This window comes from Chenopodium quinoa, unplaced genomic scaffold, assembly GCF_001683475.1.
Source record: "Chenopodium quinoa cultivar QQ74 unplaced genomic scaffold, ASM168347v1, whole genome shotgun sequence".
NCBI classification, from domain to species: Eukaryota; Viridiplantae; Streptophyta; class Magnoliopsida; order Caryophyllales; family Amaranthaceae; genus Chenopodium; species Chenopodium quinoa.
Window position 1 is genome coordinate 1,802,000 of NW_018744633.1, and position 18,426 is coordinate 1,820,425.

General features: G+C 36.4%; 3 protein-coding genes and 1 long non-coding RNA gene across 4 annotated transcripts in view; 1 reads left to right on the top strand and 3 right to left on the bottom strand.

Moving 5' to 3' along the window:
* LOC110700932 (tRNA ligase 1-like) overlaps nucleotides 1-12,156 on the top strand; it is a 38,054-nt gene extending 25,898 nt beyond the window's left edge. The window contains exons 24-29 of the mRNA XM_021878501.1: nucleotides 7,189-7,197; nucleotides 7,461-7,537; nucleotides 9,226-9,306; nucleotides 9,678-9,780; nucleotides 10,611-10,769; nucleotides 11,551-12,156. Coding sequence (XP_021734193.1) covers nucleotides 7,189-7,197; nucleotides 7,461-7,537; nucleotides 9,226-9,306; nucleotides 9,678-9,780; nucleotides 10,611-10,769; nucleotides 11,551-11,943 — 822 coding nt within the window. The 3' untranslated portion in view covers nucleotides 11,944-12,156. The remainder of the gene's footprint in view (nucleotides 1-7,188; nucleotides 7,198-7,460; nucleotides 7,538-9,225; nucleotides 9,307-9,677; nucleotides 9,781-10,610; nucleotides 10,770-11,550) is intronic.
* On the bottom strand, nucleotides 3,251-6,820 carry LOC110700934. The gene is made up of 3 exons (XR_002507286.1): nucleotides 6,518-6,820; nucleotides 5,539-5,820; nucleotides 3,251-3,553 (listed from the first exon to the last, which is right to left on the bottom strand). It is a non-coding gene; the product is annotated as an uncharacterized LOC110700934 (long non-coding RNA).
* Nucleotides 3,253-5,285, bottom strand: LOC110700933 (zinc finger BED domain-containing protein RICESLEEPER 2-like). Its single transcript, XM_021878502.1, has 2 exons — nucleotides 3,751-5,285; nucleotides 3,253-3,659 (listed from the first exon to the last, which is right to left on the bottom strand). The coding sequence occupies exons 1-2, from the start codon at nucleotides 5,165-5,167 to the stop codon at nucleotides 3,598-3,600; spliced, it is 1,479 nt and encodes a 492-aa protein (XP_021734194.1). The 5' UTR covers nucleotides 5,168-5,285; the 3' UTR covers nucleotides 3,253-3,597.
* A 1,341-nt stretch (nucleotides 12,157-13,497) lies between the features above and the next one.
* On the bottom strand, nucleotides 13,498-17,961 carry LOC110700935 (plant UBX domain-containing protein 4-like). Its single transcript, XM_021878503.1, has 4 exons — nucleotides 17,159-17,961; nucleotides 15,491-15,782; nucleotides 14,104-14,199; nucleotides 13,498-14,020 (listed from the first exon to the last, which is right to left on the bottom strand). The coding sequence occupies exons 1-4, from the start codon at nucleotides 17,671-17,673 to the stop codon at nucleotides 13,643-13,645; spliced, it is 1,281 nt and encodes a 426-aa protein (XP_021734195.1). The 5' UTR covers nucleotides 17,674-17,961; the 3' UTR covers nucleotides 13,498-13,642.
* Nucleotides 17,962-18,426: the final 465 nt, after the last annotated feature.

An 18,426-nucleotide genomic window follows, 5' to 3' on the forward strand; every position in this document is an offset into this window, starting at 1 on the left:
GAATTTTCTGGTATTTTGAAGCTCTATTCGATTGGACTCTGTTGAAGATTGTTTCAGATTATTAGTTAGTTATTAATTCAAGGGTTCGCATGATTAATAGCATTATCATTGTCTTGATAAGTGTTTATTAGATTGTTGATCTTTGTTATTATTGTTAATTTTGATTTTACTTGTTTTGGGTACAGTTAGTCAGTTAGTGCTTAATTTGATTGTTTTTGGGTGGTGGGGTGGAATCTTAGGGGGCTAATTATTATTGCTAAATTGTTATTGTCTTTGGTTTAGTTAGCCAGTTACTACTGATTTTGTTTATTAGGGGTATAATTATTATTCCCTTTAAAAGATCCAATATTCTTAATTTATGAGTTTGCATGTATTCTTACAGATTGTTATTCAACCACGAATTATTGAATGACAACCAACGTGGGTGGTGTTCCTGACCAGCCTCAATCCGAACATGAGACTGACCAAGTCTCTCAAAATCAGAAAAAAGAACAGGGAGCAAAAAGGAAGAGGATGAAAGAACGCTCTGAAGTTTGGGAGCACTTTGATAAAGAAGACTTACCTTCTGGAATGCAGGCAATTTGCAAGTATTGTGGGATGAGCTACAAGTGTGGGGCAAAGAAAAACGGCACTAGTGTGTTATGGGCTCATATTTCGCGATGTCGTAAGTATCCCTTTAACACCCCTAAAGATTCAAAACAAAGTTTGCTTTCATTTAAAAGTGCTAAAGAACCAAGTGGTGGTACTAGTGGGTTGACATACCACAAATTTGATGCTGGTAGTATTAGAAAAGCTTTGTCATTTATGGTGATTGTTGATGAACTTCCATTTAAGTTTGTTGAAGGTATAGGTTTTAGACATTTTTGTGGTGTAATAGAGCCTAGATTTAATGTTCCTTCTCGAATTACAGTAGCCAAAGATTGTTTTGAAACATATTTAACTGAAAAACGAAAGCTGAAAAATGTGTTAAAAAGGTGTAATTCAAGAGTTTCTTTAACCACTGATACATGGACCTCTATACAACAAATCAATTACATGTGCTTGACTGTCCACTTTATTGATAATAATTGGAAATTACACAAAAGAATTCTGAATTTTTGTCCTATTTCTAGTCATAAGGGTGATGATATTGGCAAAGAAATTGAAAAGTGTTTGCTTGATTGGGGGCTTGAAAATGTCATGTGCATAACAGTTGATAATGCTAGCTCAAATGATACTGCAATTGGGTATATGAGAAGGAAAATAAATGGGTGGAAAACTGGGGTTCTTAAGGGTCGTTTCCTTCACATGCGTTGTGTTGCACACATTGTCAATTTGGTTGTTTCTGATGGGTTGAAAACTGTTAATGAGTCGGTTCAACGTGTTAGGCATGCTGTTAGGTTTATCAAACAATCTCCTGCTAGGTTGCAAAGGTTTAAAAAATGTGTCTTAGATGAAAAAATCAACACAAAAAAGGGATTGTGCCTTGATGTGCCTACTAGGTGGAACTCCACCTATTTGATGTTGAATGCTGCTATTGAGCTTCAAGATGCTTTTGAGAGGTATTCTGGGGAAGACCCTCACTATGTAGTTGATTTGAATGAGAGGGATGGTAAGGGTAGCCCAGATTCTGATGATTGGAATAATGTAAGAAGACTTTCTGAATTTCTACAAGCCTTTTATGATCTGACCTTGCATGTCTCTGGCTCTTTATATGTCAGTTTGAATTTGTTTTTTCATGAATTGGTGAGTGTTGCTGTACTTATGAAAGATTTGGTTTCAAGTGATGATGTGGATATGTGTCTTATGGCTTGTAGAATGAAAGAAAAATATGAAAAGTATTGGGGTGATCCAGAAAAAATAAACCTCCTGATTTTTATTGCCGTTGTCCTTGATCCTCGTTATAAGCTTGATTATGTTGAGTGGATGATAACTGAAATTTATGACCCTATTGTTGCATCAAAGTTAGTTGATAATGTGAAGGTAGCTTTGAATGCTTTGTATGAGGAGTATCGTGTTTCTTCTAGTAATGATGTGAATAGGGAGGAAGTGTCTTCAAGTAAGGATGGCAAAACTCCATTGAGTCCCAAACATAAAAGTATTGAAGTCTTAAAGAGTAAGTATAAGAAACACAAGTGTGAGAGAGATGGAGATGCAAAAATAGAGTTAGACAAATATTTGGAGGAGGATACAGCGGAGGATATTGATGAATTTGACATTTTGAGCTGGTGGAAGTTCAATTGTTCAAGGTTTCCTACTGTGGGGAGAATTGCCCGTGATGTTCTTGCTGTCCCTGTTTCGACAGTAGCTTCTGAGAGTGCATTCAGCACTGGGGGCAGGGTTCTAGATCAGTTTAGGAGCTCATTAACTCCTCGAGTTGTAGAAGGTCTTGTTTGTGCTCAAAATTGGTTACGTGCTTCACCATTTCCAAGTATTGAAGAATGTTTAGAGGAAGTTGAGCTTCTTGAAGAGGGTAATATATAAGAACATCTAATCATAAGTTACTTATTTTCATTATGTGTATATATTTTTAACTTGGTTATTTTTGTTATGAATTATGATAGACTTGAAGAATATGGCAGTTGGTGATGCTGATATTGATGAAGTGCTTGAAATAATAGACTGATGTGGCTCTTTGCTCATTGCTGACTTGCTGTTGCCACTTGCCAGACTTGCTACTGCCTTGCTCTATCACTGCTTTTGCTGCTGACCTGCTGTTATGATGCTGCTGCTGCCCTGCTGCTTGTTGCTACTTGGTCTATGCTGCTTGTTGCTACTTTTTTTACTGCCTTTTAGAACTTGGTCTATGCTGCTTGTTGCTACTGCTGTTAAACAATTGTTAAAGTTGTAATGTTGAACAATTTTTTTTTTTTTTGGATGAAGTGTTGAACTTTTAAAACTTTGAATTATAACTTTGAAGTTTTAGAACTTGTTAATGTTGTTTAAATCTCATTAAGCATTTATGCTACTACATATGTTGATGAATATAATATTTATATGATTTAAGCCCACAAAAATTAGGGGTGAAAGTTCGGTTTTCGGTTTGGTTTATAGGCCAAACCGAAACCGAACCACCCTAATTCGGTTTTTGGTTTTTGGAAACCAAACCGCACCACTTTACTTTTGAAACCAAACCAAACCAAACCATATAAATTTCGGTTTCAAAAGAAAAAACCGAACCAAACCGAATTTTTTTGGGCCTTGTTTATTTGGGCTTTAATCTGCAATTTTTGTGGGCTTAAATCATATAAATATTATATTCATCAACATATGTAGTAGCATAAATGCTTAATGAGATTTAAACAACATTAACAAGTTCTAAAACTTCAAAGTTATAATTCAAAGTTTTAAAAGTTCAACACTTCATCCAAAAAAAAAAAAAATTGTTCAACATTACAACTTTAACAATTGTTTAACAGCAGTAGCAACAAGCAGCATAGACCAAGTTCTAAAAGGCAGTAAAAAAAGTAGCAACAAGCAGCATAGACCAAGTAGCAACAAGCAGCAGGGCAGCAGCAGCATCATAACAGCAGGTCAGCAGCAAAAGCAGTGATAGAGCAAGGCAGTAGCAAGTCTGGCAAGTGGCAACAGCAAGTCAGCAATGAGCAAAGAGCCACATCAGTCTATTATTTCAAGCACTTCATCAATATCAGCATCACCAACTGCCATATTCTTCAAGTCTATCATAATTCATAACAAAAATAACCAAGTTAAAAATATATACACATAATGAAAATAAGTAACTTATGATTAGATGTTCTTATATATTACCCTCTTCAAGAAGCTCAACTTCCTCTAAACATTCTTCAATACTTGGAAATGGTGAAGCACGTAACCAATTTTGAGCACAAACAAGACCTTCTACAACTCGAGGAGTTAATGAGCTCCTAAACTGATCTAGAACCCTGCCCCCAGTGCTGAATGCACTCTCAGAAGCTACTGTCGAAACAGGGACAGCAAGAACATCACGGGCAATTCTCCCCACAGTAGGAAACCTTGAACAATTGAACTTCCACCAGCTCAAAATGTCAAATTCATCAATATCCTCCGCTGTATCCTCCTCCAAATATTTGTCTAACTCTATTTTTGCATCTCCATCTCTCTCACACTTGTGTTTCTTATACTTACTCTTTAAGACTTCAATACTTTTATGTTTGGGACTCAATGGAGTTTTGCCATCCTTACTTGAAGACACTTCCTCCCTATTCACATCATTACTAGAAGAAACACGATACTCCTCATACAAAGCATTCAAAGCTACCTTCACATTATCAACTAACTTTGATGCAACAATAGGGTCATAAATTTCAGTTATCATCCACTCAACATAATCAAGCTTATAACGAGGATCAAGGACAACGGCAATAAAAATCAGGAGGTTTATTTTTTCTGGATCACCCCAATACTTTTCATATTTTTCTTTCATTCTACAAGCCATAAGACACATATCCACATCATCACTTGAAACCAAATCTTTCATAAGTACAGCAACACTCACCAATTCATGAAAAAACAAATTCAAACTGACATATAAAGAGCCAGAGACATGCAAGGTCAGATCATAAAAGGCTTGTAGAAATTCAGAAAGTCTTCTTACATTATTCCAATCATCAGAATCTGGGCTACCCTTACCATCCCTCTCATTCAAATCAACTACATAGTGAGGGTCTTCCCCAGAATACCTCTCAAAAGCATCTTGAAGCTCAATAGCAGCATTCAACATCAAATAGGTGGAGTTCCACCTAGTAGGCACATCAAGGCACAATCCCTTTTTTGTGTTGATTTTTTCATCTAAGACACATTTTTTAAACCTTTGCAACCTAGCAGGAGATTGTTTGATAAACCTAACAGCATGCCTAACACGTTGAACCGACTCATTAACAGTTTTCAACCCATCAGAAACAACCAAATTGACAATGTGTGCAACACAACGCATGTGAAGGAAACGACCCTTAAGAACCCCAGTTTTCCACCCATTTATTTTCCTTCTCATATACCCAATTGCAGTATCATTTGAGCTAGCATTATCAACTGTTATGCACATGACATTTTCAAGCCCCCAATCAAGCAAACACTTTTCAATTTCTTTGCCAATATCATCACCCTTATGACTAGAAATAGGACAAAAATTCAGAATTCTTTTGTGTAATTTCCAATTATTATCAATAAAGTGGACAGTCAAGCACATGTAATTGATTTGTTGTATAGAGGTCCATGTATCAGTGGTTAAAGAAACTCTTGAATTACACCTTTTTAACACATTTTTCAGCTTTCGTTTTTCAGTTAAATATGTTTCAAAACAATCTTTGGCTATTGTAATTCGAGAAGGAACATTAAATCTAGGCTCTATTACACCACAAAAATGTCTAAAACCTATACCTTCAACAAACTTAAATGGAAGTTCATCAACAATCACCATAAATGACAAAGCTTTTCTAATACTACCAGCATCAAATTTGTGGTATGTCAACCCACTAGTACCACCACTTGGTTCTTTAGCACTTTTAAATGAAAGCAAACTTTGTTTTGAATCTTTAGGGGTGTTAAAGGGATACTTACGACATCGCGAAATATGAGCCCATAACACACTAGTGCCGTTTTTCTTTGCCCCACACTTGTAGCTCATCCCACAATACTTGCAAATTGCCTGCATTCCAGAAGGTAAGTCTTCTTTATCAAAGTGCTCCCAAACTTCAGAGCGTTCTTTCATCCTCTTCCTTTTTGCTCCCTGTTCTTTTTTCTGATTTTGAGAGACTTGGTCAGTCTCATGTTCGGATTGAGGCTGGTCAGGAACACCACCCACGTTGGTTGTCATTCAATAATTCGTGGTTGAATAACAATCTGTAAGAATACATGCAAACTCATAAATTAAGAATATTGGATCTTTTAAAGGGAATAATAATTATACCCCTAATAAACAAAATCAGTAGTAACTGGCTAACTAAACCAAAGACAATAACAATTTAGCAATAATAATTAGCCCCCTAAGATTCCACCCCACCACCCAAAAACAATCAAATTAAGCACTAACTGACTAACTGTACCCAAAACAAGTAAAATCAAAATTAACAATAATAACAAAGATCAACAATCTAATAAACACTTATCAAGACAATGATAATGCTATTAATCATGCGAACCCTTGAATTAATAACTAACTAATAATCTGAAACAATCTTCAACAGAGTCCAATCGAATAGAGCTTCAAAATACCAGAAAATTCAGAATGTTTTACTAGACCAAAACCCTAATCAGAATGTTTTACTAGACCAAAACCCAAAATACCCTTGAATAGACCAAAACCCCGAAGCATCAAAATACCAGAAAATTCAGAATGTTTTACTAATTTGTACAGAATAGAAAATTCAGAAACAACATCGCAATATGAACATCAAGCATAGATTAAAACCCTAATCAGAATGTTTAACAAATTTGTACATGTAATTTGCAGATTTTCGTAATTAACATTTAACACTAATCATAATTAAAACCCTAAAAAAATATGAACATCAAGCATAATCAAAACTTAAAAGCATACCTTTGGACGGTGGACGGTGTCACAGTGAACGCCTGAACGAGTGCGCTGTGCCGGTGAACGATGGAGAATTGGAGAGTGAGAATTCTGAGAAACACAAAAGAGATGATTGAGAAACTGAGAAGGTGAGGGTGAGAGACTGAGAAATTCGCAATGAGGGTTAGGTGGGTTGGAGTGAGGAAGAGGCGAACTGAGGATTGAGGAAGTCAGGAGAGAGAATCAGAGAATGAGGGTTAGGGTTTTTTTTTTTTCCTTATATACTGGGCCTAAATTTCGGTTTTCGGTTTTTTTCGGTTTTCCATTTCCTCAAACCGAAACCAAACCGAAAACCGAAATATTTTTTTTTAAAAAACCGAACCGAACCACTTCAAAAAAAAAAACCGAACCATATTTCTTATTCGGTTCGGTTTTCGGTTCGGTTCGGTTTTAACCCGAATTTGTTTCACCCCTAACAAAAATTGCAGATTAAAGCCCAAATAAACAAGGCCCAAAAAAATTCGGTTTGGTTCGGTTTTTTCTTTTGAAACCGAAATTTATATGGTTTGGTTTGGTTTGGTTTCAAAAGTAAAGTGGTGCGGTTTGGTTTCCAAAAACCAAAAACCGAATTAGGGTGGTTCGGTTTCGGTTTGGCCTATAAACCAAACCGAAAACCGAACTTTCACCCCTACCTATATGAGGGCAAGGTATGATAGTGTCACCTATCTTGAAATGATCTTCAAGTTCATGCATTTACATGTGTCAATTGGACTATCCAAAATTCACATGACCTATTTGTTTAAACATTTGTCACTGTAACTATGATCTTCTTCCATCCACCTTCCCCAAATACCAATATGCAGCAAAGTAGGAGAATCTGATTGGCATGGAGTTACTAAATTATTTGATTCCAGTGTAGCTACTTTGAGAATGTCCTAATTATTTTACTATTTTGATCTTTTCTCCCTAGAGCCGTAAAGAGTTTGAAGCTGAATTAATTGAACGCTTTGGTTCTGTTGTGAAGATGCCTTTGCTCAAAGCTGAAAGGTTTGTGTCTTCCTAAAATGGAAAATCTTTGTTTATTACTATTTCTTCTTTCCTAACTCAGAAATCTCTATGTTTGCAAAAAGAGAGTTCTAGATGTTCTTTTGTGCTCTGGTTCTTCTTTAACATATGCAGAGGCCTTTTTAAGTCTGACTTGTAAATGGGCATACGCCACTGTCTTCTTCTCTACCTCACCATATAAGCCACTAGCAAATGATGCTGTCTATTTAGGATAAGACCAACAATGACATCTGGGTGTTCGCCTTCACTGGGCTTAGGGAGCTCAGGGAATTTTTAGTCATAGAACATCTCTGGACTCCTGCATTTAGGAATAGACTGTCCTAGATTGCCTAACTTAAAGCTCATTTTACTTGGATATTCTCTATGTATGTGTTTAAAGATGAGAGGAAAATGTTCCCATCAATTGTACTACCTCCGTTACACAATAGTTTCAATGTTTATATGCTCATAAACCAATGAATTGGGTAAATAGATGAGATTGGACAAGTATTAAAGTGCCCCATGTGCATCATTCTAATTTTACTGCTCTGCTTCAAGGTACACTTTAACTGTGTAAATTAAATGGGAGTAATTAACTGTTAAGGGGTTGTTTGAAGTTTTAAAAATTGTTTTATAAATTTAAGTGGGATAAGGGTACTTGTGGCGTTTGACCTAAAACTTTACTAAAGAAGCAAACTAGAGTAAGGTTCAGGATAATTTGTATTGAATTGTTTTATAAATTGGATGAACTCAGGCAAGGATTTCTGTAATGACAGCAATTAGAGTAAGGTTGAGGATAATTTGTATTGAATTGATCAACGTAATCACTCAATACCCCTTTTGTTCCAGAGGAAAGGAGCTCTCTCACTACGCAAATGCTTAATAATATTCTTTTTGATGATTATTACAGCAGAGGCCACTTAAATACGACTAGTTTTCCCTCACATCCCACTAACAGAAAAGATTCCCCATAACAAACTTTTCTAACAGAACTTGACACCTCAGCCCCTCACCTATCAATTGAATTTTGGTGCCCTTGCCCTGCTTCCTCCTTGCATAAGTGAACACTACTGCAGGCCTCGGTGCATTCGTTGCAAAATTTTTAAAAGTAACCAATGTTATTATGACATGTGTTTATTAACCTATACAACCAGTTACCCCCTCACATTAACAGCTTAATTTGAAAATATAAACTTACTCTTTAACTCTTAGTTAATCAAAAAGGTTGACTCATTTTCCTTGTTAATATTCATGAACCAAAAGCTTCTATAAATGATTGAATTTACAAATTAAAAAACTTTAGAAAAGAAATACGCTGACTATAAAAGTATGAAGAAAGTTCAAGCAAAGATTTTTTTGTGCAAAGGATATTCTAAAAGATTTACTGGTCTTCCACTGCATACCCATGTCACGGCGTTTTCAGGCATGAAACAACCTTTCTTGAGGCCTATTCAAATTCCTATGCAAATCCCCATATCAAAGGTGAACTTAGTTCGAATCTTGTTGGCTTCCTAGCCTCTCACAACTCAAAATAAATAAGGCTATCAACAAATGCTCCTTTTAACACAAACCAATATGAATTTTGAATGGTATATCATTCATGAAGCTGGTGTTATCTGTTGATTTGTTTTATGGTATGAAATTTTTTAGGGGCACATTATATGACTATTTGTGAATTTTTTATTACTTAGGGCTTCTCTACCTGATCCTGTGAAATCCGTGCTGGAGGAAGGGATCAACCTATACAAGCTACATACAAAGCGACATGGAAGGTTTGTGTTTGATGCGATATGTTATATTGTTTTGTGCTCGCAGTATTCAAATCAGACCATGGCTTACCATGTGTCTTATTAGAATTATGATTTTTCAAGTACAAATTCTTATCGGTTAATAGGATTTTTGTGACCATATCTAAATGAAATTTCAGTTCATTGACGGTTTCTTTACACATTAGTAAGGAATTAAATGATTTATGTCATCGAATAACGGAAATTGAACTTTTTGCTACAGAATTCGTTTATGAAAAAATAAATGAAAGAAAAGCGATGAATTGATCTCCTGATCTCCTGAACTCATAAAGCTCTATATAGTTTTTCCCTTTTGTTTGAGATGTCTTAGATTTTGAGTTGTTATTAAAATGCAGAATGGACTCGACTAAAGGCTCCTATGCAAAAGATTGGGCAAATTGGGAAAGGCATATGCAAGAGACTTTATTGTGCAATTCTGAATACCTCAACTCTATTCAGGTTAACCTTTTCTTTTATTTTTGGTTGCTATTTGTTTTAAGAAATTGGAATTTTTATTAACATCATCTTGAGTTTTTATCATTCCAGGCTTCTCTCTGGGTTTACATTGCTTTTTACTGAAGTATTGATTGATAAATTAGGCCATTGAATTTTGATATCACCTGTTGAAGGACATAGATTATTGCATTACATGCTGTTTAAACAACTATTCTAACAGTTGTAATTGAGAGGAACTGAGGGAATAGTTATAATATATTATAAAAACCTGTAGGGTGCTGTTAGAGAATGTTTTAGTCAAAATATAGTGGTTACTGAAATTGTTAACAAACGAAATTATATCTGTGTGTGTGTTGTTGGGGGGGGGGATGAGGGGGTACGGCGAGGTTTCATGGTGGGAAGTTGGGATGAAGGGGTGGGGTTTTGCCGTTTCAAAGATGGGGTGCGGTGGGGTTTGGTTCAGGGTTTGGACCATGCAGTGGGTGCGTGGAGGGGTTCGAGTGAGTGTGTTTTGATGATTACAAAGGTTACTAACTCTAAGATTAACAATTCACTGTTTAATATCTTCTAGTAGTCCCTCACTCTCTAGTAAAGGCTAACATTGCCTCTTTTTTTCGCAAATCCTATGAACGGAAACATTCATGCTATATAGACTTTAGGTCTGGAATAAATTATTATGTCATTTGATTATGATTTTTTTTTTCTTTCAAATAACAGCAGAATATTCTGAAACATTAAGTGCTGAATTGCAGTTGAAGACTAATGTTTAAGGTCACTATTATTTGCATGTACTAATTCCAAAATTGGCTGAGGATTGTATTTGTATTTTACAGGTTCCATTCGAGAGTGCTGTGAACAGTGTGTTGGAGCAATTAAAAACAATTGCAAAAGGTGATTATATAACTCCTAGTTCTGAAAAGAGAAGGCTTGGAGCAATTGTCTATGCTGGTGTCAGTTTGCCTGTTACTGAAATAGGCCATCTTCTTAGTTATGTAAGTGTTTACAAATCATTCAATATTTATAATGGATCTGATGCTTGCATTGCATATTAGTCTTAACTTCAATTGTTACATTTGCTATCTATTGACTAGTTAGGCTTGTTACAGTCGTTTCAAACATATTTGCCTTTTCTTTGAAGTCCTTGAATCAGTATTGAGGAACTTAAATCCAAAAAGAAAGATGTCATGGGACTACGCCTTTTTGTTTCCTCCCTTTATTCCTTTTAAGCTTTATAGGTAGTTATTTGATGTGGAGGTTATTTCAGAACCCACGCTGGTATTTACTCTAGTATTACCTATGACAACATTTCTAAGATTTGATACTTGGTGCTCATACTGTTAGTCGTGTCTCACGAATCTGTCAACCTCCTTTCTTCGGTATAGTTGATTCTGTTTTCTGCATTTAATTTTGTGAATCTAATATTTTTTGAAGATGCCAGTGACATGTTCCCATCTTACAATGGATACACAGTTCAATGATTGTTAAAGTTTTATGATAATATTTTCATGTCCTCGACCATATATTCATAAAACCAGCGACTTTATAACCCAAATCTGTTGACCCTCCATAATTTTGGTACCAAAAGCGGTTAGCGGTAATTCAAAGGTAGGAGAGTGTCCTTATTTAACCTACCTAAACTGGAGGGGCTAACTTGTATTTTTCTGAATTTGTAGTTATCATGTATGACCCTAATATTTAGTACTCTATTTGGAGGCTCATTTCTGGCTTTATCTTGTATATTGATATTTGCAGTTTGTTTTGCCTCATCTGCAGATTGCTGATTACAACTCCAAGGTTGAACCTTTTTTTAGTGACAAGAATTTGGAAGTCAACCTCCGGAAGGCTCATGTTACTCTTGCTCATAAGAGAAGTCATGGTGTCATAGCAGTGGCTAACTTTGGTCAATTTCTTAACCGAAAAGTAGACGTCGAGTTGACCGCTTTGCTGATGTCTGATAATATGGCTGCCTTGGAGGCACGCATTGGCTCAGTGGATGATGAAAAGATTGAATCCAAGAACGAATGGCCTCATGTTACGTTGTGGACAGCACCAGGAATTACGGCCAAAGAAGCAAATGCTTTACCTCAGTTGGTGGCACAGGGGAAGGCATCTCGTATTGAAATTGATCCCCCTGTTGTTATAGTAGGCGAAGTGGATTTTTTTTAGTGTAGTTTTTTCTGATGTCCCTTGAGCCTTTGTAATTGATTTGTGCATTTGCGGCTAATAGATGTAGTAATGTTGATATCTAGTTGAAAATTTTGGTAGGACATTGTTAGAGTTTCGCGGTACTCTTGGTTAAATAAATGGAAAAATGTTATTGAAGAATATCTGTTCTTGCTTCCATATGCCCATGTTCTAATTGATACTGAAGTTGGTTAATTCTGGTGACTTTCTTGAACTCCTATGGTAGGTTGTAAATGTTGGCATACAGAGTAGCGATTAAGCCCTAATAGTTGTCAACTGTGCAATCACAGTATAACATAATTTTTGGATCAAATTATTTTTGGACCAGTCACCAGCTAAGTTATATATTGGTAATTGGGATTTTTGAATTTGGGCGAATGTTTATACAAATTATCGCTATGGGTTTAACTTATTTATTTTTTTAATAGGATAATAGATTAAAGACTAGGTTAAACATTAGAAATAAAGAGTTAGGGTTATTACTTTAGCATATCATCTTACTCAAAAATGTTTTGATCTTGCACAACCACCACTGCAAGGGAAGCAAATAGGTAATCCTTTGTCAATAAGCAAAAAAATAAGAACGCATAATGTTTGGTGACTAAAAGACAATGTTTGTATACGTAAACTCTAATTGCGTCCAAAATATAATGTTTTTTACAAAGTAATTAAGAAAAACTCTAATGAGTTTATTTTAGTTGACAACAATTTGGATAGCATAAAATGAAAATTTTGCCAAACTTTAAGTTAACGATGCTAATACAACATGACAAAAATTTGGATAGCATAAAATGAAATTTCTGACAAGTAAACTAGAACGAAGGTGAGTACAGTAATTAATATAAGCTGAATAATTATGATACTAGTAGAAGGAATTACGATAGGAGGAATTATTTCAGTGGACAATTGATAGAATGGAAGAAGGTTAATACTAATCAATTATAACCCCAAAAACTTCCCCAAGTATCCAGTAAATGCTCTTTGACACCTCAACGTTCCTGCATTTCAACTTACAAGACCTTACATAGTGTTCAAACATTCAAACCCTTATATCCCTCTTCTTCTCCCCTCTCCAATCCACCATACAAACATGAAACACCCCGCCAAACCAACACCACACCTCAACGATTCAACCCCCATCACAATTGGCACTGCTGACCTTACATGATCTACACACCTACGCAACAACCAAAGAAAATACCAAATGGCAGAGATGTGGATTTGGTGATTATACAGTAAAAAAATGTCCGTGTGTGGTTGAGGGTGGTGGTGGTAAATGGGTATAGGGAGGAGAGGTTTTGGTAGGGCCGTGTAGGTGGCGACTAGAAAGTGGTGCTCTTGGAGGCTGTGGAGAATAGACATGAGAATTCAATCTGATGGGGGTGGTGGGTGGAAAGGAGGCAGAAGTGGCGGGCTGGCGACTCTGGTTATCCTTGGAAGGATCTAACACAACCATGCCATGTGCTCCATCAAATAGCAATTCAGAAATGATATGCTGTAAAAAAAATTGCAACCAGTTATGTTGAAACACTGTGATGAAAACTATGATGCAATGTGCTCCATGAAATTTACAGCCACTAAACTTTCTAGCAATCATTTGTTAATTTTTGCTAAACGAGTAGACTTCTGGCCTCTTAGCCAATGTAGCAGCAGACAAAGAAGCCAAGGAAACAAAGTTCGGCTAGAATTTCTGGATGACAACAGAGTTGGCAAGACCAGCCTGCTCTATAGTCTGCTCAAGATCAGTTAGTTGCCTGGGAGGAAATCCCATCATCTGCAGCGTATAAACTCCTGTTCTAGCTGGCCTTGATGCATCAATGAAGGCATGGATATCTCTTATAGTGTGATGATAATTGAAACGTGAGACCATACGAGTCCCATCAGCTAACCTAAGCTGGATAGAGGTTGATGGTAGTTTATCATCCACGACTAGGCCCATCACAGGGGCTGGAGCAGAGCTGCGAGCAGTTACAGCAGCAGAAGAGTCAGAAGGGGTCGAGTGGCTAGTACCCAACGTTCTTCCAACGCCCTGGAATGGAACTTTTCGTTTTTGTGGTTCCTGCATGAAGTATAAGTTATTGAACTTTACAACACAAAATCAACATGGCCAAAAGAATAATGCAAGTGAACGAAAAAACATACAGGGCAGTTCTCATTCCTCCTCACAAGATTACAATGGACTGCAGTCTTCCTGTCTGCTGGCTCTAGTTCTTTCGGGCACTCAGAATTTGTGATGCTCTGCACAAGATAATTTTTTACATAAGCAAGCATACACAATGCCAAATTATTAACTTCAAGATACTTACAGCAAAATCACTCACAAAAAACTATCAACTGAATTAAAAATAAAACTATCATACTTAAATACTGGAAACATCATCTTCCCAATACCAAGCTGTTAGCATGTGAAGGAGAGAAGTGTATAAATCTTTTATAAGTTAATAATGGTTTTCCAGGTTCTAAAGACAAATTTTAGTCCCAACCAACAAGTCGACAACTTATAAGAAGAAATTGTGGCATTAAATCTGTTGTGGGTGTAACAATTGAGTGTATTTTGTCCTTTTCATCTTATAATTACAGCGCACTTGTTTAAATTTAATATGTAATTAAAAAAATAAATAAATAAAAAATCCTGACGGGAGATCCATTGTCTTGACGATTGAAGCACAACATATGCAACTACTCAAAATGAGGGTCTTAGATTCCATAATTGTTAAGTTCGCTTTCACATATAATTTATGAAAAGCATATATTACAAATCAAACTTATGCCAAATCATCACCAAGTGTCTGACTGTCGAGTGTCATGTAGTAAAGTCTAGTGAAAGACTACGCCTTCCATATACATCCTCCATTCCATTTAACTCGCAACAATTTAACACTTGCCATTATTCGCATACTCTGTATTAGTGTTTGACCATCTTTAGGGATTGACATGTAAGTTAAAGTATAGCCGGGAATTCGGGATCTTGTTAGACTCATCTCAATGTATATTATCATAATATCAAGATTACATAAGTTTTACTTAATCATAATTAAAGATATTTATGATTGAAGTTAAGCATCGGCAAACTTGAAAGTCCAATTATTGCAAGTTATATATTTAGACATAAGACGTGACAACAAAACTCAGACAAAGGTAGTACATGTTTACACATTTAGATAACATTAAACCTTCTTTTTATAACACAATATATTTAGGACCTTCCCCTAAATGGTGTTTTCAAAGGTTTCGGCATAAACATACATATTTTCCATTAACCAATTGTAGTCTGTTAGCCTCTTACATATTAATTGCTGGGATCATTTTTTTTTAAAGTTTTTTTTTAAAACAACACTGGAACCCTATTGACCTATAGAAACTGCCTCACACTCATCAAATAGAATAAACAGATTGATGATGTATGCCAAGAAAAAATATCACAGCTCTTCATCCATCAAATACATAGTAAAAAAAAAAGGTAGGAAACAAAAAAGGAATAAAATGATCCGATGACCATTGTAAATTACAGACAAAATTTGGAGGTTACCTGCAAAAATGGAGCATTTTCTACGTCATCAAATCTCCTCAAAGGCCCATCATCAACTGTGAAACCATTACGCCATAAGGTGATAGTATGAGTGATAGTTTCAGGAGCCTGCTCGGAAGGAGAAGATGACAGCGTCTCTCCTGAGAGTAACCTAGCTGTTCCAGTAAAGCTTCTTGAGCTTGAAGATGGTTGTTGAGCATCAACTGGTGCCTCGATACTTCCCACACGTCTAGCTTGCTCAAAAATTGCTTCAGCATTAATATCCTTGGAAGGATCTTGCACGACCATGCCACTGCAAGAGAAGCATACAGATTTATATCTTAACCAAGAATCCGAAATTTACATGAGCTAGTAACTTCATTCCAACACTAGAAAAATGAACAATTTTATGTGAAACAAAGATTTTGCACCATAAGTGAAAGAATCTGAAACCTTTATATTCCAACAAAGAGTCATAACCTCTTTCCAGCATTTACACAACAGTATAACACACATCAAACAGGACAAGCCCGTGATAATCTGAATTTACCAAAGCATAAAAAAGGTCACGCAGTCCAACAAATCAATGCTCTTTGACTTTTGGGTTACAGTGGACCAAAACAAAAGGGTCCATTAAACTACCTGCGTTTAGAGACGTGAAAAAAACATATTAGGATGGTCAGCCAATTCGGCATCTTAGGGGTAAATTTTCATACATCGTCTCCCTTGCCCATCTAGAATGGGACCTTCTTTAGAAGAAGTAGAGTACTAGGTGTGGTCGTTGTCTAAACATTATCAATTTAAGTTCTAAACTTGCATCATGCATAAAGCACCATCCTACAAGTGAGTAAATGAGAGGGGAAGAGAGGCAAAAGCACAAGTGCACAACCCCATGAAAGAGATCTGAAATTCAAATAAAAACAGCATACATTGTTCCATACGGTATACTTGCGTCAGAAAGGAAAATACCAAGTTTCATGACCTTTTCATCAAACATGAACTAGTCTTATTATGAATACAATCCACTAACGAACTTGTAAATTCTAATAAAAAAAAGTAACAGTTTTGATCATCTATGCCCCAACAGAGAGTAGAGGCAGAAATCTCTGCAAAAAAGATTCAACTGGCTATCCATGATTAACCCTATATCCAAATGTATGTTGTATATCTAAACACAACTAGTTAGCAAGCTACATTCAATCACGAACCAAAAATTCAAGCTTGGCATTAGGTAAGCCAAATTTAACTTACAACAAAATCAGGGCTCGAATTGAAGACTATACTCACTCAGAAATCTTATCAACAAGAGGCAAATCAGAATAGAATTATTGATCTTCCAAACCTTTTGAGGATCTCCAAAACATTTCTCAAATACTATCAAAATGTGTACATCAATTTTATAAACATGACAATTAAGTTGCAAAGCAGTAGTAAATTAACAAAAATATATCAGCAATTCAAGGGTAGCAGTAACTGTTCATCCAATTCATTCAAGATTCATCAAAAAAGTACTGATAGACCTTCAATTTTCATCATTCTTCGTCGTAAATTAAATACTCCCTCCGTCCCCAATTAATCACATCACTTTCCTTATAAACTCGTCCCGAATTACGAATTCAAAACAGATAGAGTAACAAAATTAAAACCCTAACAATCAAATTAATCAATCCAAAATCAATTAGGGCGTACCTTTTCTGACCACCAGTGAAGAACTGAGCAGGACGATCACCATCAGAATCACTATCAGAACCAGCAGCACTGAGATCAGCAAAAGTACGAACACCTCCAACACGACGACGAGTCCTGGAATCAGAGCTTGCATTGTTACCATCGTTGTTATCGGCAGTTCTCCGAGATCGGAGACTGTACTGCGATCGGGCTCCGGCGGGAGGAAAATGCGAGCGAGAGCGAGAAGGAGAAGGAGAGAGAGAAGCAGAGGGAGAAGAAGGAGGGATGAAATCAGCATCAGCAGCACCAGCGTCGTCGTCGGCGGCGGTTGTGGCGGCGGGAGGAGGGGCGGAGGAGGACTCGAAGAAGGTGGAGACGGCGGCGTCGACGTCGAAGTTGTGGCTTTCGAGGAAGAATTGGGCTTCTTCGAGAGTGGAGGAGGTGATCTCCATGAAAGTGTTGATGGAGTTTTGGTGGGACGCCATTGATGAGATTGTTGCAGCAGCTTCTTGTTCTGGGTTTGGTATGGGTTCCATGCTTGTTTTGATGTGTTTTCAGGATTTTTAGGTTTCTCACTTTTGCTTTGGAATTGTTGGGATGGATTAAAGAGTTTTTTTTTTTTTTTTTTTTTTTTTGCAATGAAAAATAAATTTAATTGTGACGTGAATTCTGTGTGGCTAGCTACATAAAATAAATCTAAAATTAAATAGATTGAAGACTCATTAACAAATCTAAAATTAAGAGTAAGAAGGTAAGAATAACCAAATTCAATCAAGGGGTAATATCCATGAGATGAGTCGGTGATTGAAGTGGGTATGTCAAATCTTAACTTTTTCTAATCAGTTCTACGTGAATTATTTGACGATATCTACACAACTCTTAGTCTAGAAATCTCTAATCAGTGATCACCCATTAACTTGTACGGAATGATTTTCTTAATTAACACGTTTAATCTTTCTCCCTAGGTTTTCCTTTGGAGGGAGACTCTAGCGGTGCTATTTTTTCTTCTGTTTCGAAGGTTTTCTTGATTTTCCGAGATTGTTTCGCCATCTCTCTTTGATGGCTTCTTCCAATTCCGCAATTTTTCCTTATGAAAAGAATAAAAATGAAAGAGAAGTCTCTGGCGATGAAACAGAGGCAGAAGAAACAGAGATACACTGGGTTATTGATGAAGAAGAGGAGAAGGAGGCAAAATCGTCTCTAGCGATGGTAGGGAAAGTTTGGACGGATCGAAATGTTAATGTGAATGTCCTAATTTCGATGATGAAGAGAGTATAAAATCTAAAGCA

Bases quoted from the DNA above. Each gene is read 5' to 3' on its own strand.
- LOC110700933 (XM_021878502.1), bottom strand. From the start codon at position 5,167: ATGTGCTTGACTGTCCACTTTATTGATAATAATTGGAAATTACACAAA. The intron at 3,660-3,750 runs GTAATATATAAG...GAATTATGATAG, and splicing joins AGTTGAGCTTCTTGAAGAGG to ACTTGAAGAATATGGCAGTT.
- LOC110700935 (XM_021878503.1), bottom strand. From the start codon at position 17,673: ATGGAACCCATACCAAACCCAGAACAAGAAGCTGCTGCAACAATCTCA. The intron at 15,783-17,158 runs GTACGCCCTAAT...CTTCTCTTGCAG, and splicing joins TTCACTGGTGGTCAGAAAAG to TGGCATGGTCGTGCAAGATC. The intron at 14,200-15,490 runs GTAACCTCCAAA...TATCTTGTGCAG, and splicing joins AAAATGCTCCATTTTTGCAG to AGCATCACAAATTCTGAGTG.